General features: G+C 51.1%; 1 protein-coding gene and 1 long non-coding RNA gene across 2 annotated transcripts in view; one reads left to right on the forward strand and one right to left on the reverse strand.

Moving 5' to 3' along the window:
• Positions 1–8,319: 8,319 nt before the first annotated feature.
• On the reverse strand, positions 8,320–11,582 carry POU3F3 (POU class 3 homeobox 3). Its single transcript, XM_082775301.1, has one exon. It carries the CDS (start codon positions 11,477–11,479, stop codon positions 10,154–10,156), a length of 1,326 nt encoding a protein of 441 aa, XP_082631427.1. The 5' UTR covers positions 11,480–11,582; the 3' UTR covers positions 8,320–10,153.
• Positions 11,583–14,747: 3,165 nt separating this feature from the next.
• The window catches only part of LOC309885423, a 39,028-nt gene continuing 26,049 nt past the window's right edge, over positions 14,748–27,726 (forward strand). The window contains exon 1 of the long non-coding RNA XR_014318792.1: positions 14,748–14,960. This is a non-coding gene — a long non-coding RNA (uncharacterized lncRNA). The remainder of the gene's footprint in view (positions 14,961–27,726) is intronic.

The raw sequence follows: 27,726 nt of genomic DNA on the forward strand, positions 1-27,726 counted from the left end.
GACCACAAGCATGGGGCTGCAGGGATGGAGACCCCACTGTCACAGCCCGCTCCTCCCCAGCCTCCCACGGCGCTGCGTGGGGATCTCCTTCTGCCACGCGGGGCGTGGGGTGAGGCGGGGAGGGGGAGCCTGTCGGTCTGTCCTTCTGCTCCCTGCAAAAGGAGCAGGACGCGGGTTTTGGCGGCCGGGAGGCAGCCCCCGGGGCTCGCCCCGTCCCCGCGTGGGAGCTGCGCGGAGCCCCCCGCGTGGGGCGGCCGCGGCGAGCCCCGGGAGCTGGAGCCGTGGGCGCTGCCAGGGGAGCAGAGAGCAGAGAAATGGGAGCAGGAGTGAGGGAGCGAAGGCTTTTGGCAGCCTCCGTGCGGAGCGGGGTGCGTGGGCAGCTCTGCGGAGGGTGCTTGGGTTTGGGACAGCGGCCGGAGGGGATCGCTCCTTCCCGGGAGATGCTTCCCTATAGGGGCGTCGGGATGCAGCTGGGGGCCGAGGAACAAAGCGGGCATCTCCCGTCAAGGTGACTGACTGGTCCCCTTCCTTTGTTCCTGCCATTGTTAATGACGGGGCTCGCTCCGCTCCGGCCTCGGCCCTGCTCTACGCGGCGTTAACATCGCCTTGGCAGGGCAATTGAAAACCCCAAACCGAACCCCACCGCGACATCGAGGGCGTCAAACCCAAGCCTAGCTCTTCAGGTAAAAGCCGCCTCTTCTGGGCCGCTGAGGGTGATGCTGTCATCTCGCCTGGGAGCCACAGAAATCCACCTACCATTCATAAGATTAGGCACATCCATATCCATCGGTAACACCTAAGGGAGACGCTAACCCCATCCCTTAGCCCAAAAGAGCATCATTTTCAAACGTTCACTGCTAGAGCACAAGGGAGCTCTCACCATTAAAAATAAATAAATAAAAAAGGAAAAAAAAAAAAAAAACGAACAAAATAATTCTTTTAATTACGATCATCTAAACGTAGCAGATAACCTGAGTGTTTATTGACTCATTTTCTTCTTCTCGAGGTAGCGGATGGTATTTAAAGTTCAACATTTCACACAGCTCCTTGTTTAGTTTAATTTCCCCGACAATCTAGGCGATTTCGGCAAACTGAGTTAAGAATTTTTGTACACATTTGGGTATGGATCTGCATAAAATAGAGAAGGCAGCAGAACTGGAGAGCAGATAATTTATTATTTTAGGACGAGAAGGAAATGTATGTTTGCATGTGTGTGGGGGTGTGCGAGAGAGAGAGGGAGGGAGGGAGAAACAAATGGAGAGCCTTGCACCTTACATTTGGTCTGTGGCTTTAGTGTGGTCTCTGGAACAAACATCTATTAGATTTCTTTGAGAAATGTCCCACTCGGGCAGATGGGCCCCTGTTTTGAATGAGAGATCTAGAAGATGAAAGAAATGTATGTTTCTCCAGCACAATTCTTCACCAAGCCATTTTTTCCCCTCTTTTCGAAAGATTAGTTTCAGCTCTGCTTTCCTGGGCCCATTTTCTGTCGGGGCAGGGATATAATAATGATCAATGCCCAGCAGTTCTCATTTCTTTTGTACTTGGTAAATATTCGGGATGCCTTGGACTTGGCAGGGAGGTGGAGAGGTGGACCCAAACTCAACCTCTGGTGTCCCCGTCCTCTGGCTCTCACCTGCAGCCACACAGAGGGGGAAAACCCCAAGGAAACAAAGAAAAATAGCCGAAAGAAACCCCAATCTGAAGCCTCCTACCACCAGGCAATTGCTTTTGGTATTTCAGCCTCGTGCTGGGCGAAGTGCTCTACCAGGCTTTACGCGAGTAGCCCCGAGTGTACAGCAATAGTGCTCCAGTTGGAAATGGAGCCTGGAGTTGTTGAGCAAACAGCCCCTGCTCGGCTGTAGCGCGCGCTCAATGCTCTACAGTCAGCTCGATGGAGCGCTGGCAGGGAAGCATCACCAAGCACTTCCAAAACTAATAACAAAAAGGTTACTATATATAAAACGTTTCTACATCCCACACTGCCTCAAGTTGTTTAAATTTCGGTTTTCTGCACATAAATATAGCAGCCATGCGGTTCCCCATTAGCCAAGCCCCTGCTTTTTTAAATCAATTCATTTCAATTTGAAAGGATGGCCCCGGACACAAGACAGTCAACAATCCTTTGGCTTTCTACACTCAACATGGACCTGGGAAAGAAATAGCGTCTGTCTTTGTCATTTCACACGCCTATCGCGGTGCCTTGACGTTGGGTTTAAGAGCAGGCCTACTCCCGACAAGGGCAGCAATCGCCAGCTGTTTTCCCCTTTCTAATCCATTTCTCCTCATCTCATTTTAGGCTCCCTCTGAGGAAAGACCAATTCTGCTGGCACCCCGTGTCTGGACTTTGGCGGGCATGGCACAACAGCTGGATCCGAAAGCACCATCCCCATAGATAGAAATCCTCTTCTGCACTACGCGACTTGCAAGGAAAGCAACAAGGGGACACGTGGAGAGCCCAAACGTCTGGCATCAAGGAGCCGAGATCCACCTCGCACTGCCCTGAAGGAAAGTTTGTTCCCAAACTGATTACGTTGTGGTGTTCAGTGCTGTTGTCAAATCGGTTTGAACCATCCCAAGTGTAAAATAAAGATCTCTGCTCGGGTACGCCCGTCGTGCCAGTGAGCGTGTCTTGCTAACCCTCTTCTGTTTGCCTTGAAGGTATCGAGCTGATGTAGCGCTGTCTTTTCACCCCACCAACATGCGCAATAGGAACAATTCAGGAAAGTTATGTTTAGCTTTTTTTTTTTTTTCCCCCTTGCAGCTGAAGAAATGCAAGCTATCAGAAACAAGCCTATGTTTGAAGGTACAGTTTTCAACACGTGAGTGGGAAACATATGTACTGGCACAATCCTGCTGCTCTGCAAGGGCTGCGTTCAGATTTTGGCTTTTAATCTCAACTCTGTTAGGGAGAGGGAGAGATGCAGAATGGAAGGGAACATGATTATTTGTGCTGTAGCTTTGTGATAGTCATCCTATAACCGTTGGGAAGAGAAGCAAAACACTCTGCTAGAGCTCTGGGTGAGCCTGAGATTCAGGGGGACTCGAGTCTTCACAGGTTCTCACTTCACTGCCTTTCTTCCCTCGGTGTTTGTTATATGGGGTTCTTTTTTTTGTCTGCTGTTCTACGTTTTAAAGTGAGTAGAGGCTAAACCCTGCTGAGAGAGCGAGCTCCCTCCCTCCATCACAAACTCACGTTTGAAAACGTCTACCCCCCTTGACCACCCCCCTTCAAGCCATCCTCCCCCTTTCAGGGGAGAAAAGAAAACCTCAAAAGAGAGTGAGAGAGAAGGGGGTTGGGAGGGAAAAGGGAGGGGAGACCCCCTGATTCCTTGGTGACCTGCACAGCTCGGACAGCCCTCTGAGTTCCCCTTCCCCTCCTGTGGACAAACCCCATCAGAAAAACACATGCCCGGACCCAAGCAACTTTTAATGTGGTTTGGGTTTCTTACAATTCAGTTTGTGTTTTAGTACTTCCAAGGGGGGGGAAAATAAAGGTGGGGATGGGGAGGGGAAGGGAGGAAGTTAGGATTTAGCCTTTTGCTGCTGAAAAAGCACCATAAAATAAAAAAAAACATAGCCAAGAAGAAACTAAGCGAGCCTGTCCCACAGCCAGCCTTCCCTATGAGGGAGCTGAAGGCACACACAATAGCACACAAAAACCAGCAGCTCCAACTCTTAATACCAGCACCCTGCACTCACTGCCATGCCGAAACGCCCTGGCCTGCTCTTGGTGGTGCCCTTCAGAGCGGCCACCTTCTGTCCCGCTCTGTGGCCCCCGTCCCCCCTGCCTGGGGACTCGAGACTTGGCAGGAAAGTTTCTGCGCTGCTGCAGGCGTATATACACACACAGGGATCTATGTTATCCACACACATGCACACACAGCTTTATATATATCTACGCATGTAGGTGTAGAGTCTATGTTTAAATACTCCTATATATACACACACAGTCCTCCTAGGATGAGGTCATTCCACAAGATCTGGCTGCATCGAACGCCAAGATCTTATCTCCGCCGATCTAAGAGCAACACAGACGACACGCTAGCAGAAGTGGAAAGAAATTTGGGAGACAAACATTCAACAAGGTGTCCCTGGAGGCCCCTCTGCCGCCCTCCCCGGCCCAAGCACCCACTCGCTGCTTGCCTGAGCTGCGCCCTGCAGTATGGGGCTGAGCCCTCCTGCTGCTGCACCTTGAAGTTTTCCCCATTTTTCTTTCTTTTTGCACTGATACTCGCCTCCCTAACGCGCTGGTGGGCTGCAGCTTAATACATATATGCATTTTTCCCCCGTGGCTCTGAAAGTCTTCATGTTTTTTTGATTTCAGCAAACCGAAAACGGAAGGGGGGGGGGAGAGAGGATGCTCGGCTGCAGGACTCCGAAAGGTTTCGCTTTCCAGCTATCAGCAGCGCCAGGAGACAGCTCCATTAAAAAAAAAAAAAAAAAAAAAAAAAAAAAAGTAGTTTTCCACTGCTCTTGAAAAGCCGTTATTTTTTACATCGCTTTTAGGGAGATAGATTAACAAAACATCACATTTCAAGCCACTCTGATCTGTAATTAAACGGGGGAGCCGGTTTGTATTCTCCTATGGCTTTTACAGAAGTTGCAGTGATCCAAAGTCAGGTTGCTGTGTCAGAGTGGCATTTTTATTAATGAGAATACAAAAAGCTTGCATATTCTTAGCCCGGCTTGAATTTAGTTGCTAAGCAACCGCTGTATGGTAATTCATCCGCGAAATTTAAATCGGGGAGAAAGGATCGTGCGGTTTTTTGCTCAATGGGCGCCACGAGGAACACAACTTGTGGGACCCGCAGCAGCCGCCGCCGCCGCCACCGAGCCGCCCGCCCGCCGCACCCCGGCACGGCCCCGGACCCACCGGAGCCCCCCACAAGGTCCTCAGGGGACGAGGACGGGGTTTGGGGTCGGACTTAGGGTCGGGGTTGGGGCCGGGGAAGGGAGCGGTGGCCGCCTCGTCGGGGCTGCCCACGCGTGGGGCGCCCGCGAGTGGCCTCGGCCCCGAGGGGTCCCGGAGCGCCCCGGTGCCGCTGCTCGTTTGGCGGCGGGGAGGCCGGGAGGGAGGCTAGCCTCCCCTCGATCAGGCCTTAACCCCTCCGCTTTTTGTCTCACCAAAGCCTCTGTCGGGCAAAGGAGAAGGAAAAAAAAAAAAAAAAAAAAAAAAAAAAAAAAAAAAAGAAAAAAGCAAAGCTCCCTACTGCTGTGTCATTGATACCACGGGGTCGCTCGCTCCCTTTCTTTTCGCCTTTCTCAAGCCTCCCATTGAAGGCTGCACCCGCTCAATTATCGCAAACTGCAACTGAAAATCCTGGTGGGCTCGCTGGCCATGTGCCTCCGCTGCCCTGAGCCATCCTCCTCGCCCCAGAAAGAGCGCTCCCCTCGCCCTACCTGAGCTCCTGGGGGCCTCGCCACCTCCTCCTCGCCTTAAACCCTTCCTTCCTCGCCCGCATCCGAGGCCAGGACTTGTTGCATCCCTTTTAGAGTTTGATTAATTACCCTGGAACTTAAGCAAACTACACTGCATGTGGCGAAGGAGCTCATGCCTACAGTGCTGTCCTGCAGCTGCCAGCCCCAGACGTGATTTTACGCTCTCGTGCGAACTGGAACGAATAGGACTGTGCCCCTAAAGGGCTACCTGCGTAAATAGATAGAAGTAGCAGCTTGAAGGCGTCGACCATTTATTACAAAAATAAACGAATAAATACGACAATATGTTGTTGCTTTCAACAGGATAAATATTTTACAAATATATCATTAAAAAAAAAAAAAAAAAAAAACGGATTGTTAAGATTATTTCAAATGTTACACTCATTGATAAAATTATCGGAACCGATTATTCCCTAAGCGTTCCATTAAAACCCGGCCGTACAAAACGAGTTGGGAACATTGCAATGTGCAAACACGAGTCACTACATTAAAGCAGGAGGATTCTTTAGAGATCACTTCCGAGAGGGACCGCTGCGTTTTTCAACCAAGGCAGAGCTCTTGGCTGAATCCCGGGAAACACGCGGCCCGGCAGCGGTGAGATGACTATTTAAATACACCTGAAAATGATTTATTGTACACAAGACGAGACGGGGGAAGGATGGGATGGGAGTGAGAAGACCAGGGCGTAGCAGAGGACCGCAGGAAATGAGAATGTAAACTATAAATAATCACATCTCGGGATTACCCAGACTGAGCAAACATAACTTTGTAAAAGCATTTGGCTTTCCTTTAGGTAGGAAGAAAAAAAAAATAAAAAAAAAGGAGGGAGAAAAGGAAAATGATGCCGACTCAGTCACCAAGCACAGAACACTGATATTATAAATGAACACAATTACGAAATTCATTAGGAGATCTGGCGATCTATAACAATATTTTCATTATTTACACGTGTAACAATATCACCCTTAACGCCAAACCTCTCCGTGATTATCTACCCCTGGTTATCTCGCAGGCTCACAGCCCTGAAATTCCCAAATACATTCAGAGGATTCAGTTTCGGGGGGGGGGGGGGGGAGGAGGATGATGGGGGGGTGATGGGGGGGAGCGGAGGGGGGACACGAGCGCGGCCTCACTTTTTTGTGCATGACGAGCAGACGGAACCGGGCACATTTTACAAGTCCCTACAACCGCAAGCTACCAAACCCTTTAAATCCCAGCTCCTCGTACGCAGCAAAACCGCAAAGGTTGCCTTCTAATGGCAACCAGCGCCAAGCCTGGATGTTAGCTCTTTGTTGCCATCCAAATCCCAGGAACCGAACCCCGCCGAGAAATGTCACCAGCCCTTCCCCGTGCCCCACGGCCCCCTGTGTCCCCCCCCACAAGGTGCCAGCACCGGGTCCCTCCTCGCGTGTCCCGAGCGCCCGCCGCCTGCGCCCCGGGGCCGGTTCCCATAAGCGCGACACCGGCCGGGCTCCTGCTACAGCGAACAAAGAAGCAGCGTCCTTTACCCTGTCAGGCTTTTTTTTTTTTTTTTTTTTTTTTTCCTTCTCCCTTTGTGTTTTATTTATTTTTTTTTTAATCACCGTTATCACCATTATTATTTGTTCTTCCGTGTTAGCAGGGCCTTTAGGGTTTCCCGGGTCGAACCGGCGGTGCTGTTTGAGCGGCGTTCGCGTACCGCATCCCGGCACGCTCGGCTCGCCCCTGATTTATGGACTGACACCGGGCCTATCTGCAAGGAATAAATGTTTTGTTGTTTCTACGGCGGTTTTCTGGGGTTTTAACCCCTGCGTCCATAGCACGTAGAGAAGCGAAGGATGGGGAGGGTGGGGGAGGAGAGGGGGGAGCGGTCGAGGGGGAGGGAGAGGAAGGCGAGGAAGGAGCCACGGACTGGATGGATCATAAAAGCAAACCTTATTCTCCCGTACAGCGTTAGTGGGGGCGGGCTGAGGCGTTAAATGCAGCAGCTATCTGCTTCCCACCACGTCCCCGGCTCAGAATGAAGCGAGCCGAAACGGTCAGTCACTTGTCCGCACATCGCCATAAATTCAGCGGATAAATTTGACAGGCTTACCCACCGCATCCAGCGGCAGCTTCACCGCCACTAACACGCACGCTTGCTCGCGAAGAAGGTATGGCAGCACTACCGCAGAGAGAGAAAAACAAAACAAAACAAAACGAAAAAAACTCTTGCTACACCACTTCACACCCCATTGAAAAAGCCTAAACCAACCACAAACAACAGCAGCAGCAGCAACAGAAACGGTGAACCGTGCGGAGGATGCTGGAAGCATTATCCTGTATATCCTTCTGGGGAAAAATAAGAAAAAAAGCACCCTCTCCTTCGATAAATTAAACCCCAATCTTTGCACAGACACGAAATGCTTCAAAATCATTGATAGCTCGCCCCCCTCCCCTCCCCGAGCCTTAGTTTGAGAAGAGAGAAAACAAGAGTGAACTTTTGGAAACATCCCTGCTTTCAGCATCGGCCATTGATTATCGGCGGATACACTCGGGCATGCCCTGCCCCTGAAGTGCGATCCTAAATCCAAACGCTACCATCCCCTCTCGGAGAAACGTGGCCCTTTATCACCTCTAATCTCGCCTCACTTTCCCATGCCACGGGGTCCCTGTGCGGGTGGAGGACGATATTAAGAATTTTGACTGAGAAAGAGCGAGGATTGTGCTGAGCACCCGGCGGGGATGCTGGCAGGCTGCAGCCCCAGGGACCCCGAGCGGTGTGCGGAGAGCAGGTTGGGCTTGGGGGAGCCCCTCACATCAGCTTTTGCAGCATTTGCCTTCCGAGAACTTTTTTTTTTTTTTTTTTTTTTTTTTTTTCGACACAGTGGTTTATGCATCAGACACAGACTCTTTCATTCTAACAAATTTATTTTCTCAATCAGCTCTTACGGAATCACTACTCAAATTAAATTACAATCAAATTATCACATCAAAAGATACCCTTATTACCTAACAACTGTCCATATTTTCATTTCATTTTGATTTGTGCTCGTCTGAAAAAAACACGTAATACAAGATCTGGGGAAAAAATAAATTACCGTTTTGCAGCAGTTCATAGGTATTCTGAATAAAATATTAAAAGAAGTCATTTAATGAAAATATAAAGCAAATTTTTTTTTTTTTTTAGATCAACAACGGATCTAACAATTCTATATTGCCGTCTTTTTGAAAAGTCTGTTTATTAAAACCTACCAAAAACACTGCTTGGAAATGGCAGTATTATATAATCACATCCACAGCACCCATTCAATCAAAGTTGGCAACGGATTTAGGAGAGGAGAAGTTCAGATAAGTGCAGCTGCAGATGCTCAGTCCTTCTAAATCCCTTTATCTGAATCAGTCCAGAAATAAAAAATAAAAATATTAATAAAAAAAATATTAGCAGTGGATTTTTTTTTTTTTTTATGACTCTTCCATGGTGATTGGCAGCCGTCAGGAGCAGGACTTTGACAGCCCTGAATTATTTCCCTTTCTCTCGCTGGTTCCCTTAATTCATGCAAAGTCCTTCTACAGAGCTCGAACTTTAGGGACCAACAACCTCTCCTTCTCCCACCCTCCCCCCGGTGTCTGTCCCTCCCCCCTCTCTCCTCGGGGTCAGTTTTCGGTGTGCGGGCATTTATTTCCATATTTTTGTTCTATAGCTATACCTATATATATAGATAAATATATATATATGTATTTGCTTCCCTATGCAGTCTGCTTGTTTTTAGTGCTGTGTGCATATTTTTTTTTTTTCCTGGAAAAAGTGGCCCTTTTCATTTTTGCAGAATATATAGCTATATAGATATATATGTTTTCAGAGTGGATGTCTGCCTTGCACCAAAATTCTCCAGTTTGGCCAAGAAAAACAGGGTGCTGGAATGCAGCAGGCCCCCTCTGATTAATCAGATTATTTTGCTTCTGCTTCCCTTTTTTTTTGGATTGCTCCCATTTAAGAAAAAAAAAATAAAGGAAAGAAAAGAAAAAAAAAAAAGAGGGGGAAAGAAAAAAAAGGGGGAAGAAAAAAAAAGGAAGAAAAATAAAGGGGAAAAAAAAGAGAGGGAGAAAGGGGGGGAAAAAGTTTCTGTGATTCAGAGAACAGAGCCCTTTTGGGGATAGGGGGGAGAGTGCAGGGGGGGGGAGGAGGGGAGAGAAGAGGTGCAGACATCAGTGGCGTTCCTCGCTGCGAGAGAGGGGTAACTGGGGGAGTAAAAAAGCAAAACCCTAAAGAAACCAAACGAAAACCCACCCGGCCAACCCCTGTTCCCACAAGCAACCCCCCGACACATCTGCAGTTTTGGTGCATTACCGCATCTCCGCCCCGTTTTACCCAGCACAGTCTAAACGCTCTCGCTCGGATCCTTCCTCCACCGCTCCCTCTTGGTCTCGCTCTCACATATATATATATATATATAGATGCACGCCTCTATCCATATATATATAAACACAAGCAGTCTGAACGAGCCTGGACCGTGTGTGTGTGTGTGTGTACGTGTGTGTGAGTGCGTGCGTGCGGGTGTGAGTGTGTGTGTGTGAGTGTGTGTGTGTGTGTGTGAGCGAGCGGGTGTGCGCGGCGCTGCCGCTGCCGGTACCGCTACCGGGGCCGGGGCCGGTGCTGGGGCCGGGGCCGGTGCGGCGGTGCCCGGCCCGGCCCGGCCCGCGGTGCCCCGAGCTCCCTCCCCGTCCCCCTCCCCGGCCCTGTCGGTGCCCCTCACTGCACGCTCGTCTGCAGTCCGTGGTGAGGGGGCGGCGTGTCGGAGTTGACGGTGCCGACCTGCGAGTAGACATCGTCGGGGGTCTGCTGCTGGATCCCCGGGGGGGTCATCCGTTTCTCTTTCTGCCTCCGATTGCAAAACCAAACCCTGACCACCTCCTTCTCCAGCTGCAGGCTGTCCGCTAGGTTCGTAATCTCCTGGGCGGAGGGCTTGGGGCATTTCAGAAAGTGGCTCTCCAAGGCCCCCTTGACACTCACCTCGATGGAGGTCCGCTTCTTCCTCTTCCTGCCCTGCGCCGCGATCTTGTCGATGCTGGTGGGGCTGCCCGTGGAGGAGTCGGCTTCCTCCAGCCACTTGTTCAACAAAGGCTTCAGCTTGCACATGTTCTTGAAGCTGAGCTGCAGGGCCTCGAAGCGGCAGATGGTGGTCTGCGAGAAGACGTTGCCGTAGAGGGTGCCCAGCGCCAGCCCCACGTCGGCCTGCGTGAAGCCCAGCTTTATCCGCCGCTGCTTGAACTGCTTGGCGAACTGCTCCAGGTCGTCGGAGGTCGGCGTGTCCTCGTCCGAGTGCGGGTCGTGGCTGTTGACGCCGCCGTGGTGCGCCGGGTGGTGCCCGGGGTGCTGGTGGTGGTGGTGGTGGTGGTGCCCGGGGTGCTCGCCCAGCTCCGGCGTCTCGCCGCGCACCAGCCCGGGGTGCACCAGGCTCTGCCCGCCGGGGGGGGGGCTCAGCATGCCGTTCACCGTGAAGCCCCCGGGCTGCGAGTAGAGGAGCGACTGCTGCTGCTGCTGCCCGCCGGCCATGGAGGGCAGGTGGGCGGCCGCCGCCGCCGCGCCCCAGGCCGCCGGGTGCCCCTGGTGCGGGGGGCCCAGGTGGGGCGCCCGGTGGTGCAGCGCCGCGCCCGAGTGCAGGTCGTCGCGCCCGCCGCCGCCCTTCACGTCGGGCGGCGGCGGCGGCTGCTGGGGGCTGCCCGTCATGCCCACGGGGCTGCCGGACCAGGGCGAGCCGGCCTCGGCGGCGGCGGCGGCGGCGGCGGCGGCGGCGGCGGCGGCGTGGGGCAGGGCTGTCACCCACTGGTGGGCATGGCTCAGCATATGGCCGCCGTTGCTGGCGGCCATGGCGCCCGGCATGAAGTCGCTCTGGACCATCTTGGCCGCCGGGTCGCCGCGGTAGCCGCCCGCCGCCACCGAGGTGACGGCCACGCCGCCCGGCTGCATGCCGCCGCCGCCGCCGCCGCCGCCGCCGCCCGAGTCCGCGTGGACGATGGAGCCGGCCGCCAGGATGCCGGTGCCGGGGAGGTAGGGGTTAGACGTGGCCGCGGCCATCCCGCGCCCGCCGCCGCCGCCGCCCGCCGCTCGCCCCCGCCGCGCCGCCGCCGCGCCGCCGGCTGCCGGCCGAGCGCCCTTGCCCGCCGCTGCCGGGGCCGCTGCCGGGGCCGCCGCCCGCGCCGCCGCCGCCGCCGCCGCCGCCGCCGCCTTCCCAGCCTCGCCGGGGCGCCGGGGCGCGGGGTTCACCTGCTAGCGCTCCGCGCCGCGCCGCCGGCCGCCCGTCCGCCGCCCGTCCTGCCTCGGCTCCGCGCTGCCTTCGCCTTGCCTTCTTCTCCTCCTTCCCCTTCTGTGGTCGTTGTATTTTTCTTTTTTTTTGGCTTTTTTTTTTTTTCTCTCTCTCTTTTTTTTTTTTCTCTCTCCGGAAAAAAAAAAAAAAAAAAAAGAAAACACACAAATTGTATACGGAACGTGGAGGGGGGGGGGGTTGTCCTCCGCCGCCTGCTCGCTGCTCGCTGGGAGGAAACCAAACAAAGGCTAAAAAGCGAAAAAGAAGCGGCGGGGGGGGGATCGGAAAGCCCCCGTGCCTTCTCCCCTCCGCTCCCCTAGGAGTACATCTCCACCGCGCAGCCTTCCCCTCTCCGAGCGAAACTTTTCCTTTTCTTCTTTCCTTGAAGGCTCGGGGCGGCGGGGGGCTCTTTTCCTCCTCTGTCTCTCTGTCTCTCTCTCCGCCTCTCGCCTCGGCTCCTCGGTCTCCTCTTTGCTCTTTTATCTGCAAGTTTTTGCTCGGTGTCCTACGAAAACTTCCCGTGACGATGATGATGGTGGCGGTGGCGGCGATGATGCATTGCTCAAAGTTGTGCTGCCGCCGGAGCACTTTGTCCCCTTTGAAACAAGAGTCCTGCCGGAGCCTTCTTGCTAGAGTCACAGGCTGGATAAGACATCTTTTTGTTTTTTATATATATATGTCTATATATATATATATTTCTCTACCTTTCCTTTAAGCGGTTGGAAAAAAAAAGAAAAAGTGGAAAAAAAAATCAGAAAAAGTTGAATTTTCTCGGTACCTCGCGGATTGTTTCTCTCTCTCTCTCTCTCTCTCTCTCTCTCTCCCTCTCTCTCTCCTCTCTCTCTCCTTTTTTTTTTTTTTTTTTTTTTTTTGGTGTTTGTTTTGCTTTTTTATTTTAATTCCAGCGGCCGCTCGAGGGAGGAGGCGGAGGAGGAGTGCCTTGCCGGAGAGGTGTGCGTTATGTGCGTGTGCATATATGGTATCCTTTATACACTAACTCCGGCGGGCAACTTGGGCTGCCGGGCTCGCGGCGCGCACTGGCGGGGCCGGAGTCCCGCCGCTCGCCTCTCCCCGCCTCCCTTCCCTCCCTCCTCCCTTCCCTCCCTCCCTTCCCTTCCCCTCCCCTCCCCTCCCTCCCTCCCTTCCCTCCCTCTCCCGGGCCGTGCCCGCGCCGCCCCCTCCCCTCCGCCCTCCCCGTCCCCTCGCCCGCCGCCGTCTGCCCGCCGCCCCCCCCCCCCCCCGGAGGACCCCCCCCTCTCCAAAGCCCCCCGGTCCCCGTCCCCTCGCCCGCCGCCGCCCCCCATTGGCCGCCGGGCCCCCTTCCGGCCGTTCCGATTGGCTGCCCGTTAATTTAGGCAAAGCGCAGTCGGGGCTGGAAGTCGCCCCCCCCTCCCCAACCCCCCCCCCTTTTTCCCCGGCCTCCCTCCGCCGGCCTCTTCCCCCCCTTCCTCCTCCTCCTCCTCCTCCTCCCCGCCTCCTTCCCTCCAGCCGGCCCTCCCCTCCTCCCCTTAACTCTTCGTGCACAGAGAGAGAGAGAGAGAGAGAGGGGAGGGGGGGGGCGCACACACACCGAGGGGGGGGGGGATTTATTTTTATTTTTTGGGGGGGTGTCCCCATTAACAACGAGCAGCGCCGGGCACGGCCTCCGCGCAGCCTCCCCTCCCGTCTCTCTGCCTCCCCCCGCTCCTTTTGTCCTCCCCCCGTGTCCCGAGCCCCCCCCTCCAGCCTCCGTCCCGCCGTCATGATGGGGGGGGGCTCGTCCTCTCCCGGCGAGCAGCAGGCAGCCGGCCTGAAGCCCCCCCGGGCCCGCACCCCCCGCGGTTATTTCTCTTTTCCCATCCAGCGGAAAGAGTTAAGGGGGGCGGGGGGAACGGAGAGAAAAGGGGAGGGGGTGGTGGTGGTGGTGGTGTGTGTGTGTGTGGTGGGGGGGAGAGAGATGCGACCGAGCGGAAATGCTGCCGCACACGGGCAACCTCAGTGAACCGAGGGGAAAGGAAAAAAAAAAAAAAAAAAAAGAGAGAGAGAGAGAGAGAGAGAGAGAGAAAGTGGCAACAAAAACAAGGGCGAATTGAACGCTCCTCGGGGATTTCCAGCGCAATAACACAAGTCGGACGGTCAGGGGGACGCACCGCCGCGCACACGCTCCCGAGGTGCGGGGCATCTCCCCCCCGGACCCCACTGTCCCCCGAGCTCTTGGGGCCGAGCTCCGGGCCCCCCCCCCCCCGGCAGCGCTCCCCCGGCGCAGCGAGCCCCCGACGGGCGCCCGCTGGGCTGAGCCCGGCCCCGGCTGGCGAGATCCCATCTTAGGTAGGTCTCGGGAAAGAAAAAAAATCCCCATCAGAGCCAAGCTCCGAAGGGCTCTGGGAACTAAAACCCTAAGCAGAGCCCTTTTTTTTTTTTTAATTATTTTTTTTTATTTTTTTATTTTTTTGTTCCCATGCGTCCTCCAAAGGTTCCTTTTTTATATATGTATAAAAGATCCAACACAGATTTCATTGAATAAATCTGAGATCTCCAGGTGCAGACGTTTGAATAGTCGGTGCCAGAACCCCATGTTTTCCTTTCCAGCCGATTTTGCTTGGATCAGGCTCAAAAACCGAGCGAGTCTCGTGGTTTTGTTTACACTGAATGGGGAGGATAGGAACGGTGCCATGGGGCCGTCTTTCATTAATATACAGTGAGGATTTTGTCTAAATTACTGCTATGAATTTCACAGTACACGCTTTCAAAAGCCGTCTCAGGTGGCCTGATGAAACGTGATAGCGCCTCTGCAAACAGATCTACTTTCTTAATAAAAAAGGAGGGGGGGGGGCGAGAAATCCCCCCCCCCCAAATAATAATAATAAAAAAATGTACACCCTCATAACCGCGACAACAACAACAAAAAAATAAAGCTCGAACCGGAGTAATGTCTTTTATGTAAAAAAAAAAAAACACAAAACAAAACACACAAAAAAACTTAGTTCCCCAACTCTTCCCACCCCCTCCCTTGCCGAGTGTGATTGTTTTGTCTGGAAAAAAATCCAAAGTATAACAAGGGGAGAACAGTTAGTGCTGATTTTCATTTGCATAAATTTTCATATATTTTGGTGAAAATAATAGACTAGTGGAGAGCGGGGCTTAGTGGAGTCAGTGCAAAGGAAAATCTTAACATGGATCGTTTCGCTGGAGTTGAGAACATGATTTTCCCCCCTGTCACCTTATTAAAATCAAAAATTAAAAAAAAATCTCTAAATCCTGGAAGTATGATCGGTAAGTGTTTTACATTTTTTTTTTCTTCTACTTTTGTTTGCTTTAAAGTCTTCTGGATATGGGGTTTCAAAAGCCTAGGACAAGACAGGGAAACCCATGGCAACTGCCTGGAAGGAAACAGGCTTAGGGAAAGGGAAAGGAAAAAGAAAAAAAAAAAATCCCACCAGCAACAAAAACCACCTTAGTGAAATATTACATAAAAAGCGTGGATTCATTCCAAAGCTCGAGGCAGCAAAGCAATTCTTCAGACTTTTCTGGGTCCCTGCTTCACTTTCCTGGGCACTCTTAATTATCGTAACGCCGGGGCTCGGGGCAGGGGGTGGGTGGGATGGAGGGGAGAGGGAAGGGGGCGGGGGGGGGGGGAGAAAGCTCTCGAAAACCTTTCGGGGATGGAAAGGGGGCTCGGGGACAGAGGAGGGGGCCGCTCCTGGAGGGGGGGGAGCCGGGTGCGGGGAGCCGGGCACCTGCTGGCGGCGGCGGTGCGGGGGGGGGGCCGGGCGCGGTGCGGTGCGGAGCGGTGCGGAGCGGTGCGGAGCGCGCACAGGGTTAACGCTGTAGCTAGGGAACAGCCGGCTGGGCTCAACATCCCGGGCTGGAGCGGCGCAGGTCCGTCGGAAAGAGGATAATCAATCAAAACTAAGCAGGGCATCCCTCCGGCTTCTCCTCCGAGGGGAGAGGGGGCCGGAGGATTTACAGGGCAGGTTGCACTTTGTTTCTCCCTCCTGCCCCCTCGCTCCGCTTTTCCCTCCTCGATTCCGGCTAATTGAGAGGTGGAGGCTAACGAGCCGCAACTCTTTTTTTTTTCTTTTTTTTTTTTTTTTTTTCTTTCTTTTCTAGCGGTGGGGTCAGCGCGATAAATAATGTGATAAATAATGTAGGCTGAAATTAGTAGGCCAGCTCCCGCTCCTGCAAACTTTACCGAGGCTTCAATATCCCGTTACGCGACTTTCATTTATTTTCATTTCGCCGTCCCATTTGCATAATATACATATATATATATATATATATTCCCCCCTCTGTGGCTGCTCTTTTGGGCACACAATAGCTGGCGATCATTGTGATTTCCTAGAATTAGTTACTTCTTTGCAAACGGTCGATCGTCGAATCAATAAAACGGCTTGTAAAACTAGGGAGGGATAGGTTTCAATTTGGGGGGGGGAGAAGAATCGCTCATTTTCCACTTCTTGTTGACGTGCCCGGCGTCTCTTTTGACTGGGGTTAACTCTGTGTGCTCCATTGGAACAGATGCCGTATAGAGCTGCTCCCTCAAGATCATTTGTTTCCTTGATGGGGGAACATTTCTGAGCAGAACATATTGGTTGCCATAGAGAAAGAAATAAAAGGAAGAACACTAGTCACATTAAGCTATATGTTTGTGCACTGGGCTTTAGATAAAAGGGCCCTAGTTCAGCCAAAGAGAGCGCGGCCAAAGCCGAGCTCCTTAGCCTCACCAAAACTAGCTTTATTTTGTTTTGGACTTTTACAGTTGAAACATGTAAGCTAATTTTATTGGCTCTCGTTAATTTTATACGAGGCGGCTTGCTGAACAAAATAAACTTTTTCGAGGCTGAGGGAGGACGGCAGGGGGCGCCCGGGTGCCCTTCCCGGCACGGCTCGGCCCGGCACGGCCCGGCGGGGGATGCTCGGGACCCCCGGGCACCGCCGCCCCCTCCCGCAGCGGGCACAGCCCCGTGGCCGGGAGCCCCGGGCTGGGGGAGCCCCAAATTTGCAGGGGAGAGGGATGCTGGAGGCTGGAGAGCAGGGGTCCGACGGGGCGGGAGGGAGGCGGTGGGGAAGGGGGTGCGGGCTCCCAGGCGGCCCCCAAAGTGTCCCGGGCGGTGCGGTGCCTCCAGCGGAGCCGAGGCCTGCGGGGGAGCCAAATCAGCTAATTAAACTCAGGGCAACCTGAGGTGCCACGCAGGTTTTTTTCTTTTATTTTCTTTTCTTTCCTTTTTTTTTTTTTTTTTTTTTTTTTTCCCAAACAACGCGCTTAAGCCTCTGGAGATGCAATAAAACGACTCTTTTATTTATTTTTTTAAGATCATTTAATATTTAATTGCTGTGTTAAAGCTGGAAAAGTAGCTTTTTTTTTTCTCTCTCTCTCTTTTTTTTTTTTTTTTTTTTTTTTTCCCCCCTCCCACTGGCCCCTCCTTCCCTCCCCTCACGCCTTTTCCCCACTGGCGAAGCCCCCGCCGCCCCCCTTCCAGCCCCCCCATCCCGGCCACAAGTTGTCGCCAGCCGGGACGGGACACTGGCAGGAGTTAACCCGAGCTAAAACCAAGCACATCGACGGCCGGCACGGCTTAGCCCACCACAGCTCGGCCCTCCGGCCTTTTGCAAAAGCGCAGTGTCAGCCCTCTGGCCCAAATCCCCTCCGTCTCCCCCCAAACCCTGCCAGCTGTCGCGATAGGGGACAGCAACGACAACCGCGTCGCTGTCGCTCCCCCCACCCCTTCGGGGAGCAGGCTGGCCAGCGGGGCTGCAACACCAGCAGAGGCACCTGCGAAGGGATGTCCCCACGGTCCCGGGGGACACACACACGAGGGCACTTTGTTCCCCCCTCCTCCCCGAGCTGCAGCCCCAGCGGTTTCCGTGCGGCTGGGAAAGTTTGATTCCTCGCCTCCATAAAGGAAAGACCAATTGGAGCCCTGGAAATCACACAGCCCATAAATATGATAGATGCTGGCAAGATGAACTCCCCGCCTAAAAACCTAATGCATACCCAAAAAGAAAGAAAGAAAGAAAAAAAAAAAAAAAAAAAAGCAGAGAGAAAGAAAAGTAGGCAAAGAGGGAAAACGACCTAGGAGAATACATCCACTTTTGATTTAAAGTGGTGCTGGTTCTTCCTTGGGAAAACGGAGTCAAGCCTCAGCGTGTGTTGACCGTGCGGGAAAACGCTCGAGATATTTGCGTGGACAAAACTTTCCACCTACCGCATTTGGCCAAACAAGCAAGAGCAATATTCCAGCCCGGTGAAACACATTTCCAGAGCGCAATTCCCACCAGGAAGGCGGTCGCTTTTTGGAGCTTTGCCGCACTTTTAGTGAACATTTCCCTCGCCTCCGAGCGGGCGGGTTGGAGTTTGAGGAGCCCAGCAAAGTTCAGAGCCCCGGGCTCGAGGTTCAGAGGCTCCCCTCTCCCAAAATCTCCTCTCCCTCCCGCTTGCCCCAACCCTCCCCGTGTACGAAGCAGACCCCGAGTTAGCTCCTCTGCTTTCTGCCCGCGGTGGGCAGCAGCAGCAAGACTTCGGGGCAATGCAAGCAGCAAAGCCACCGCTAAAACGAGCAACAAGTTAGCTCGGCGACAACTTGCTGTCCCGGCTGCGGTTCTGGGGCTTGTGCCTCAAGTGGCCCCGTTAAGAGCCTATTTGGGACGCCTTTGTAAAGTGGGTGTGTAAACGGAACGGGCACCGAAGTGGGGAAAAGAAAGTGCGTGGCGACTGTCTCGAGGAGTCGTTTACTCAGGGTGGGAAACGCTTAGGTATCTCCTGATATAACGGCGGAGACCGACTGCCTCATTAGCATTTACAAATGAAAATGTTAAACATCGAGACATATTCCGTATACAGCGTGCTATATGTAAAACACAGCCGTGCATAATCCAGCAGTCAGCTGAAAACGCCGAGTTGACTGGGTTCCAGCTATGTGGCATTCTTGGCTAATGTGATTTGCTCTGTGTTTTTCAAGCTTACCCATGCTGTAGTTCAGAGTTCTTATGACCACGTTGATAGCTGCACTAGGGATATTAGACTAACCAATCTGGAGAAAACAGGAAAATATACATATTACTTTTAAAGGCTTACAATAATAACGATAAACACAATAGGCAGGCGGCTCATTTGTCCATACCTTTTATTATGAAGGCTTCGCTCCCAACCTTATTTATTGTTTTGAGCGTAACAAAGCGTTTCTGGTTCTGTAATAAATTAGAACAATAACACAGGACCGCACATGCAAAGCTGGATAGGTTTTAAAATAGAGGTCCTTTCTCTCCCAGCTGCATAATTCCGATATTACCCAATGTGTCGTGCTTAGGGCTCACCTCGCACGCACTGTAATGAAAGTTGCCAAATGAATGGAACAATCTATCTGTTGACTTGAGCTCAACGCAGACGCATTACATATGATAGAAACCTAATGCTCCCACCGACGTTAAAATCATAGGGATGTATAGTTACCATCCGGCTCCTTGAACATGTAGATTTTTATTTATAAGAATAATCGTGCATGTAGCAACATAAAAAGGGGATTTACAAGTTGGAGTCCTTTGTAAAAGACTGTGAAAACCTTAGCCCCGCTTTTATTAGACATGATATCATTCTGATTTGCGTGCTTGCCATCTCAATAGCGTTTCACACGTGAAAAAAAAAATAGAATGAAAGAAAGAAAGAAAGAAAAGAAAGAAAGAAAGAAAGAAAGATCCATATGCATTACATAGATTTTCTTTTACGCGCATAAGGACTGGCAGTCTCTTAGTGGATAAGAGGGTGAATAATTGTGCTACACCAGAAAACAGTTCGTGCAGTTTGGCAGCTCTGTTTTTTATTATTAGATTTTTTGACATTTGAACTTGTCTATTGTCTGAGGAGCTCAGTGCAGATTGCAGCAGGTCAACCTTAAGGCTGCTCTTTTTGGCATTGCACACAAACATGCACACGCTGTCTGTTCTCCTTGCGTGAATGCAGCAGCTACAGTTTTACCGTGCATTTTTTTTTTTTTTTTTAATGCACATGTATTTATATTTATTTAATCCGCTTGGGGTTTTCACGGTCGTGCGGTTAGTTTGTCCGTGCCATCATTTTACACCAGTTCCTCCCCATCTATGCGTTTTTTTCCCCGGTGCTGGATACTTTTAAGCACTCAGCCGCTTTTACAGCAGGGTAATTCCAGCATCACGATGCTTAATAAAAGGGACTTCAGTAGCCCCGGGATTAAATGACATATTTCCCCGCAGCTTCGCTCAACTCTATCATGACTCCTACAGTCAAAAGTTAACATTATTCATCATGTCCTCGCCTTTCTTCCCTCCTCCCCCTCCGCATCCAGCCCCGGTCCGGCTCCCCGAGCCTTTGAGAGGGCTGGGGTCGGCCGGGGGGGTGGGCAGAGGCGGGGACCCGGTGGGGAGAGGGCGAGGGAGATGCGAAATGGGGGTCGATGCCCCCCGGGGCCGCAGGGGGAAAGGGAAAGGGAGTGGGAAGGGGGTGGAAATAACTTTTCCTGGCAGCGATTTGCGCCCCGGTGTGCTGGGGGTCGGGCTGGCTTTAAAGCGGGACCCTTTTCAGAGTGCGGGGAGGGGGGGGAGGAATCAGGCCGAAGAGCCGACCTCCTCCTCTAGCAGGCTTTCACTGGAGCATATACGTGCAGACATACAGACGTGCACACGCTGTGCGCCCACCGGCAGGGGCATGAACCCCGGGCACGGCCACGCACCGCGCGGCTGGGTTCGCCCCCCCCCCCTTATCTTCACCCCCCTCCCTCCGTCCTTCCCCTTAACAAGCGCCTGATAACGCGTTTAAAGCTTGTTATTTGAACTCTCCCGATCAGCATGCAGAAACGTAATTGCATCGTTTTTCATCAGGAGAGAAAAGAGGGGAGGAAGGGGGGGACCCCCCCATGCGCCCTCCTCTTCCCCCCCCCCCAGCTCTCCGTAACCGCTGAGTCACCGCACCGGGGGGCAGCGGGGACGCGCAGGAGGCAGCAGCATCTCATTGCTCACCCCGGCTCAAAACGCATCCCTCCTCATCTCCAGCCCCGCAGGTCCCTCCCTCCTCCTGGATTTATCAAGCCAGACTTGGAAGAAAGTGGCCCAAGTGCGGCCAGGGCCCTCCTTTGTCACTGGGTGTCCTCCTCTGGCGCACTGTTGTTGAGGAGGGAAGAAAATAAGCCTTAAAATAGTGGTTTTGAGGGATTTGGGGAGGAAGAGGGATGGATAAGCACCGGCCACTTCACCTGGTGGACAGAGGACAGGGAAAACATCTGGGCACCTTTATCCCTATAGACTCCTTCTTGCTGCCAGGATTTGTCTCAAGCAAAATGGGGGTGCTGGTGGCTGGGAACAAAGCTGGTGGCAACCAAGCGACCCCCCAAAAGGGGGAGGAATAGTCCCTTCAATTCCCTGTCGAAAAGCGTGCAGTGACGCTTTCTGCTGGGAGCTGTTTCCTGGGGTCCCTGCGCAGCAGGGGTGCTGAGCGGGGTGTCTGGCTGGCACCCACTTACCAGGCCCACTCAGGGAGGGGTTTGTACCCCCAGGTACATGCCAAAGGGTCTCGGGGACAGTTTCTGGGGGCTGTTGGGTTGCATGAGCAGCCTTGAAATCAGTTTGCAGCAAGGCCTGCAGTGGGAAACAAAGAGGCAGAAAATGTTGGGAGCCCAAGGAGAGCCTGAAACACAGAGAGAGGCATTGAGCTTCCCGGAGATGCTTCAGCTCCTCAGTGGGGAACAGAGCGGTATCGTTTTTGGGCTGGCTCCGTGCAGCTGAGGGCTGGACTGTACAGCCCACACTGAATCAGAGGCATTGTGTGCAAATGAATAAGCGCACATTGTTTTGAAATGCTGCTATTGTGTTTGGGCTAGGGGGAGGAGGTGGCTGCATTTTGCGTGTGTGCGTGTCTGTGGGCTTTCTAAAGGTGAGTGCAGATTGCAAGAGTTGCTGCTCTGTTTTTGTTTGTCAAACAGGGCCCTTCTCTTGGGAGAGGGGCATGTGGTGGATCCCAGCCCAGGATTACATTAATCAAAGCATTATTTCCCCAGGGATGCGCAGCACAAATGATAGTAAATCCTAATAAAATTGGATCGCTGAGAAATTGAACGCTTAAAGTAATCTGCTCTGCCTGATAAAAACTTCAAATTTATAAGATATTATGCATCCCCACCCCCAAACACCTCAGGTATCACCACTGTGTGTGTGCATTACGCATCTATCTGGAGGAGAGAAAACACTGCTCGGGTTAACAGGCCCCTCGCTACTGAATGTATACATATACACAGATGTGTGCACGTGTGCGTGTGTGCACACATATTTCACACACGCACACGCACGTGCAGAGCTGTGAACTAAGCTAACACCTATACGCACGTTGCAGTAATGAGGATGGTCAATATTTGGCTATGCCACCTTTGCTGTGGCAGGTGCTGTACGAGGCTGGGACATGGTGCTGTGCCAGTGCCATAACATGGCCTGGGGACTCTTTGCTCTTGCTTTTTAGTGGTGCCCACCATGGGCCTCCATCACAGCACCTGCGATCTCAGCCCTGCTCAGAGCAGCTTGGCTTCTCACGGGGCTGGTGGGAAGATAAATAATAATAAAATAAAACACTAGATGGACATGAATGTCCAAAGCTGAGCTTAGAAAGCCTTTGGGAGGATGAATTTCAGATGGAAACTTGGACCAGGGGCACAGGTGAAAGAAGGGAAGAGTTTGCCAGGTTTTCCCTGGGGTGCACAGCACACAGCACCCGCAGCCCCCGCACCCAGGGCCGTGCCACCACAGCCCCTGCCCCTCGGCGAGGGTCAGCCGAGGCCTGGGTAGCCGCTGGCAACTCGCTTAGCTTCAGATCCTCAGTCTCAGCTACTTCCTCTCTGCAGAAGGAAAGTTTGTTTGTAATTGCGGGACATTACAGTACGCTCAAAGAACCCCACTGTCCGGCGCAGGAAAAAAAAAAAAAAAGGGAAAAAGAACGAATTTTATTTTCCCCCTCCTCCTCCCCCTTACTGCGCTTCGAAACGTGGAAGGGGCAGAAGGCGTTGCCACTCGCCCAGCTGAAACTCTTTGAAGGGCTGCGCGTTTCAGACATGCCGATCATTCCTCCTCGCCCCTGCCCTCCCGGGGACCCCTGAAATGTGGCACGGCGACACCCCCCCCTTCCCGTGAAATGCCCCCACGCGTGACCGTGGCCGCTCCCGCCCCCTGCCCTGCGCCCCCCCGTGCGCCCCTCGCTGCCCCTGGCACCGCTCGGCACCGCTCCTGCCCCTTGCGGGGGGGTTTCATGCCCCGTCCCGGCTCCGGGGGCTTGTCGAAGGGGGGATGTGTGCGTGTGAGGGGGGGGGGGGGCGGCCTCGTAGCGCCCCGCCGGAGCGGGGGGGTGGGGGGGCTCGCCCTCTCCCAGCCCCGAAATGACGCAGCCCCTGCTCCAGCATCGGCTCCCGTTCGGGCTGGCTCCATTTCAGGAGCTCCGTCTCCCCCCACCCCCTTCTTCCCAGCCTTCCTCCTTCCTCCTCCTCCTCGCCTCACCGTCACTCTCAACCCCCACACCCCATCCCCCCGCAAGTCCCCGAAACCCCCCAACCTTCCCCTATCCCCCCCCCCCCCCCCCGCCCCGCCGCCCCAAACTCCTTCCTCAGGACCGTGGGATGCTGGCGAGCCCTGGCGAGAGTTGCCGGTCTCCATTTCCAAGCGGGGAGCCGCCGGGAGCGGTGAGGCAGCCGGCAGGGATGGGGGGGACGCGGGGGGGATGCGCGGGTCCGGGAAGGGATGTTGGGAGGGGGAGAGAATGAAGGATGGGGGGGCAGCACCCCGAAACATCCCCCCTGCAGCCTGGATAGGGGCAGCGCCTTCCCTTGCCCGCCGCCGGCACCGCACGGTGGCCCCTCCTCATCCCTCCTCGCCCCTTCAGGGCTGCCCGGTGCCCCCCCAAAATCCCCCCTTTTTTTTAGGGGGGGATCGGGCTCCCCTCCGCCCTCCTCCGCGCCAGCAGTAGGGGGACCCGCTCACCCCGCCGCTGCCTCTCCCCCCCTCTCCCCTCCCCTAAAAAATAATAATTAAAAAAATCTCCATCCCCTTGCACACCACGAGGCACCCTTGATCCCCCCCCCCCACCTCTTTTCATTCCGCCCCCTCCCAGACCGACCCTCTCCCCCCCACCCGCCCCGCATCCCGGGTGCAAGCGGATCACCAAAATCCAAGCTGGTTCCAATTTCCCCCAGTTGTCTGCCTTTGAAACCCTCAGAAGGTAGGGATGGCTCATCGTGGGATAATGCGCTCCCACTCCCCATGTGTTCAGGAAGGTGGCTGCCTCCCCACCCTCCCCTCCCCGCTTTCTTCGCCTTAATTGGCTCTATCTTGATGTGCACTTGTTTTGTTTAGCCTATTTTAACATTGCGGACGAGATAGGCAGAAAAAGGAGCGTTTGACTCGGTATGTCTCTCTGATTTTTTTTTTTCTCCCCCTTCGGAGGTTAATTTGCATTTGAGGTCTAATTCATATTGCAAAAACCTGGCGGTTGAGGACTGCAGAGGAACAGGGCATTCTTTTCTGCTTCTGAGCAGGAGGCTCTCCTGTCTTTCACTCTTCTGAGTATAATTTCATTGTATTCACAATTGACAAGGATTTGCATCAGTCATTTGGCAAGTTATTTTTTTAAAAGAGTTGGGTCAAATTTTCTTTTTTTTTTTTTTTAATTGCAAAGGGAACAAATATCAGCATTAAAAAAGAGGATACCTTACTAACAATGTTACAAACTTAAAGTTTAAGGCACAGGCTATATATTATTATAAGTCTTAATCTGCATTCCTTGGAGTTGGATTTCTAACTCCTGAACATCTGATTTTGATGGAAGTCAGGGAAAGTCGACAATACAAATACCGAAGTATATTTATAGCTTCTTACATCTATTCACAGGTGATTTTACTGCTGTTTGCCACTCTTGCTCCAGCATTTTGTAATTATTTCACTCCTGAAAAGCATTTCATAGGATTATATGCTGCTTTACTTATTAAAGGTTTTCAGCCTGTCCAGCTATAACTTTCATTCACGTCTCTGGAAATAGTTAAGTAGCCATGTGGACTTTATGGAGAGATTATAAAAGATACATGGTCATATAAAAAGATTCTGTTTTATATCCCCTGTCTTTTAATTCTTTGGATGTGATGAAGAATCCACCTACATTTAGGCCTTTGTAGCTCCTTTAAGGAATACCTTCACATATTTTATTTATGTATATAAAATGAATTTTATTTATGTATATATAAATACAAAGTGATTACATGAATGGCATATGTTGTATAATATGCATATGAGACATTTCAAGCATCTCTACGCGCACACAAATTTATTTTTCATAAATGGATATGTGTGTGTACGTGCGTGTATATACACGTGTGTGATGATATACATGCTGGAAGATAAAACTACAAAAAGTAAAAAAAAAAAATATTCATAAAGGAAAATCTGTAAAGGTTGTTTTCTCAGAGTTCGCATTTAGTTCCTTGTAAAAAATCACCTAAGTTACAGACTTTACTGTAAATACCTACTTACACCCCCACCTCAGCATAAAAATATTTGTGCATATATATTTGTCCTAGAACAAACTAAACAGGGCTATGAATTATACCTAAAAGACGATACTGAGATTTAAAAAAAAAAAAAAAGGAAAGCAAAAAACAAAACCAAACTTATAAAATAATAATGGAAAATGGAATTTTATATAATGCCAACAACTTTAGCATGATTCTTGGCATAAGCAATTTAGTGCAATTTCATTTGTCTGAACTAGAGTGATATTACAAAGTGAATTAATAGAACATTAGTACTGAAAAAAAAAAAAAGAACAGTTCTTCCTTTGAAATATGAAGTGCCTCTAACTTGAGATGAAACCTGAAAGTCAGTGAATAATATATGGGAAATATTAATATTTTAAATGTATCATATTTAAAATTGCTATGAACTTAAACAAGGTTTCATAGCAAGAAAAAACAAGTAATTCATTTTAGATTCCAATTTTATATGCACCATTTTACAAATGAAGCAATTCACTAAAGAAGTGAAGTCAGGTATGTAAGCATATTTTGTTATTTTGCACATGAAATACGGTCATTATGGAATATAAATTTAATTTGGGAAATGATAAAAAAGAACATTTGTTTCATTTTCTACTGCACTGCAAGGAAAACATTTTTAAGTAGCTGATTAATGAGATGAAATGAAGTGATACAGCCCATAATACCTGCACGTGTTTTTATACATAGTGAAACCGTACCACAACGGGACATTTATGAAAAGTATGAACTCAAGTAATGCAATAAGACTTTACATTTAGAATGGGAGTTTATACAATTCAGCCTGATGTTGTAAAAAGTGAGTCCTGTGTCATTTGACTTTGCATTACTGAAAAATTACTCCTGCAAGAGAAGTTAGTAGAGTGTAGCAGAGTTGAATCCTGCACTTCAGCGCAGGCGAAATTGAGGTGCCACTGGCTGCCTTGCCATTGGTTTCAGTGGGAAGAAGGTGCAGCCCTCAGTCCTTTCCCTAATATGAGGTCTATCGACTCCTGGATTTCATTGCCTTGCTCCAACCCAAGCGAGCAGGTACAGCTTAGCCTCTGGGAGCCAGCCGTGTTCCTTCAGTTGGGCCAAATCCTACTTGCCGTGTTCATTGAACACACCTGGTGTTTTGTCTCACTGAAAAGCACAGAATCTGGCCGTCAGTCCTCTTCCTGGTGCAACTCCTTTGGACCTTAATAGAAACAGAGGGATTATTTTTGCATGTTTCTAATGTCAATGAGAATTCTGCTGGGCTCAGGGCTAGGCTGACCTTGCACTTATGCTGAAGAAACCTACGGTTTACACCCTACCTACTTTGGCTCTGGCTTCAGTGAACCAAGCCAGCAATAATTCGAGTTGATACATACAATACATAGGATACATATGAGTGGGCATTTGGAACAGCTAGGCAAAAAAAAAAAAAAAAAAAAAAAAAAAAAAAAAAGTGTGTTTGCACCAGTGGAAAGCACTGGATGTGTATGAGTTTAGTGAAGAGGGAAATGACACCTTCTGGCAAGTGCTACGGCTGTCATGAGAACTATAAGCACCTAGGAACTGTCTTGTTGAAGGAGAGCAAAAGCCTGGGTAGTCTGTAGCCTGGTTCCCAGCAGGAGTTAGTCACAGGTGCCACGGAAGAGGGCAAAAGTTAGTGACCGAGGGGGAGGTAACACACTTGTCACCTTCCACATGGCAGATCTCTTTCTCACCACTTTTGCCTGAAGCCCTGGGGCATTTGATATACTTCCCCAAATGACTTCCCATTAATTTCAGTAGCTTCCATTTTTGTTATAAATGGCCAATTCACTTCTGAAACTCACTATAGTTATTTTAAATTCAGAATAATAGTGACGAGAAAAAAAAATCCTTTTAAAACAGTTTTACCACTCTTTGTTTAAATATGCATTTCTCTGCTGTGAAATAACCTTTCTTTCCACATCTATATGTATATGAACAATGCTAACTCATACTAGGAACAACATTTTAAAACTGTGTCATGCTTATGGGATAATTATTAATCTTGTCAGAATAAAAAGCATACTAAAAGTACTCCATACAAAGGTTTGTGCCTTAATGTTTTTGAAAGTTTTTTTTTTTTTTTTAAAGTAATCAGACATGTCATAACAGAGGAAGAAACTATACAATATATAGCACATAGTAAAAGTATATGACTCCTACAGGACTATTTAGAAATATACAAAGATTAATTTTTCTCCTTTTGCTTAGAAGAATACTTGATGAGAAGGTATGTTTTTATTTTTATTCCTGCTTGTGTCTTACATTTCTGTGAAGATGATGTGGAGCTACAAATCCCAAATTTTAGTGGCTATAAATGATATAAAAATAAGCAAGAGAAATGCTCGTGTTACGTATCTGGAGGGATAAATACACAATAATCATGCAATTTGGTAGCAGAAAGAATAACTATTTGACAATAAAACCAATGCTAAATACAAACAGGATAATATTGTTCTAGTGAAAAATATAGCAAATAAAAATATACAACAAAAAGA

This window comes from Aythya marila (genome assembly GCF_965140915.1).
Source record: "Aythya marila genome assembly, chromosome: 1".
Classification (NCBI taxonomy): Eukaryota; Metazoa; Chordata; class Aves; order Anseriformes; family Anatidae; genus Aythya; species Aythya marila.

What these genes read in the sequence shown, in the direction of transcription:
- POU3F3 (XM_082775301.1), bottom strand. Translation starts at nt 11,479, where the DNA reads ATGGCCGCGGCCACGTCTAACCCCTACCTCCCCGGCACCGGCATCCTG.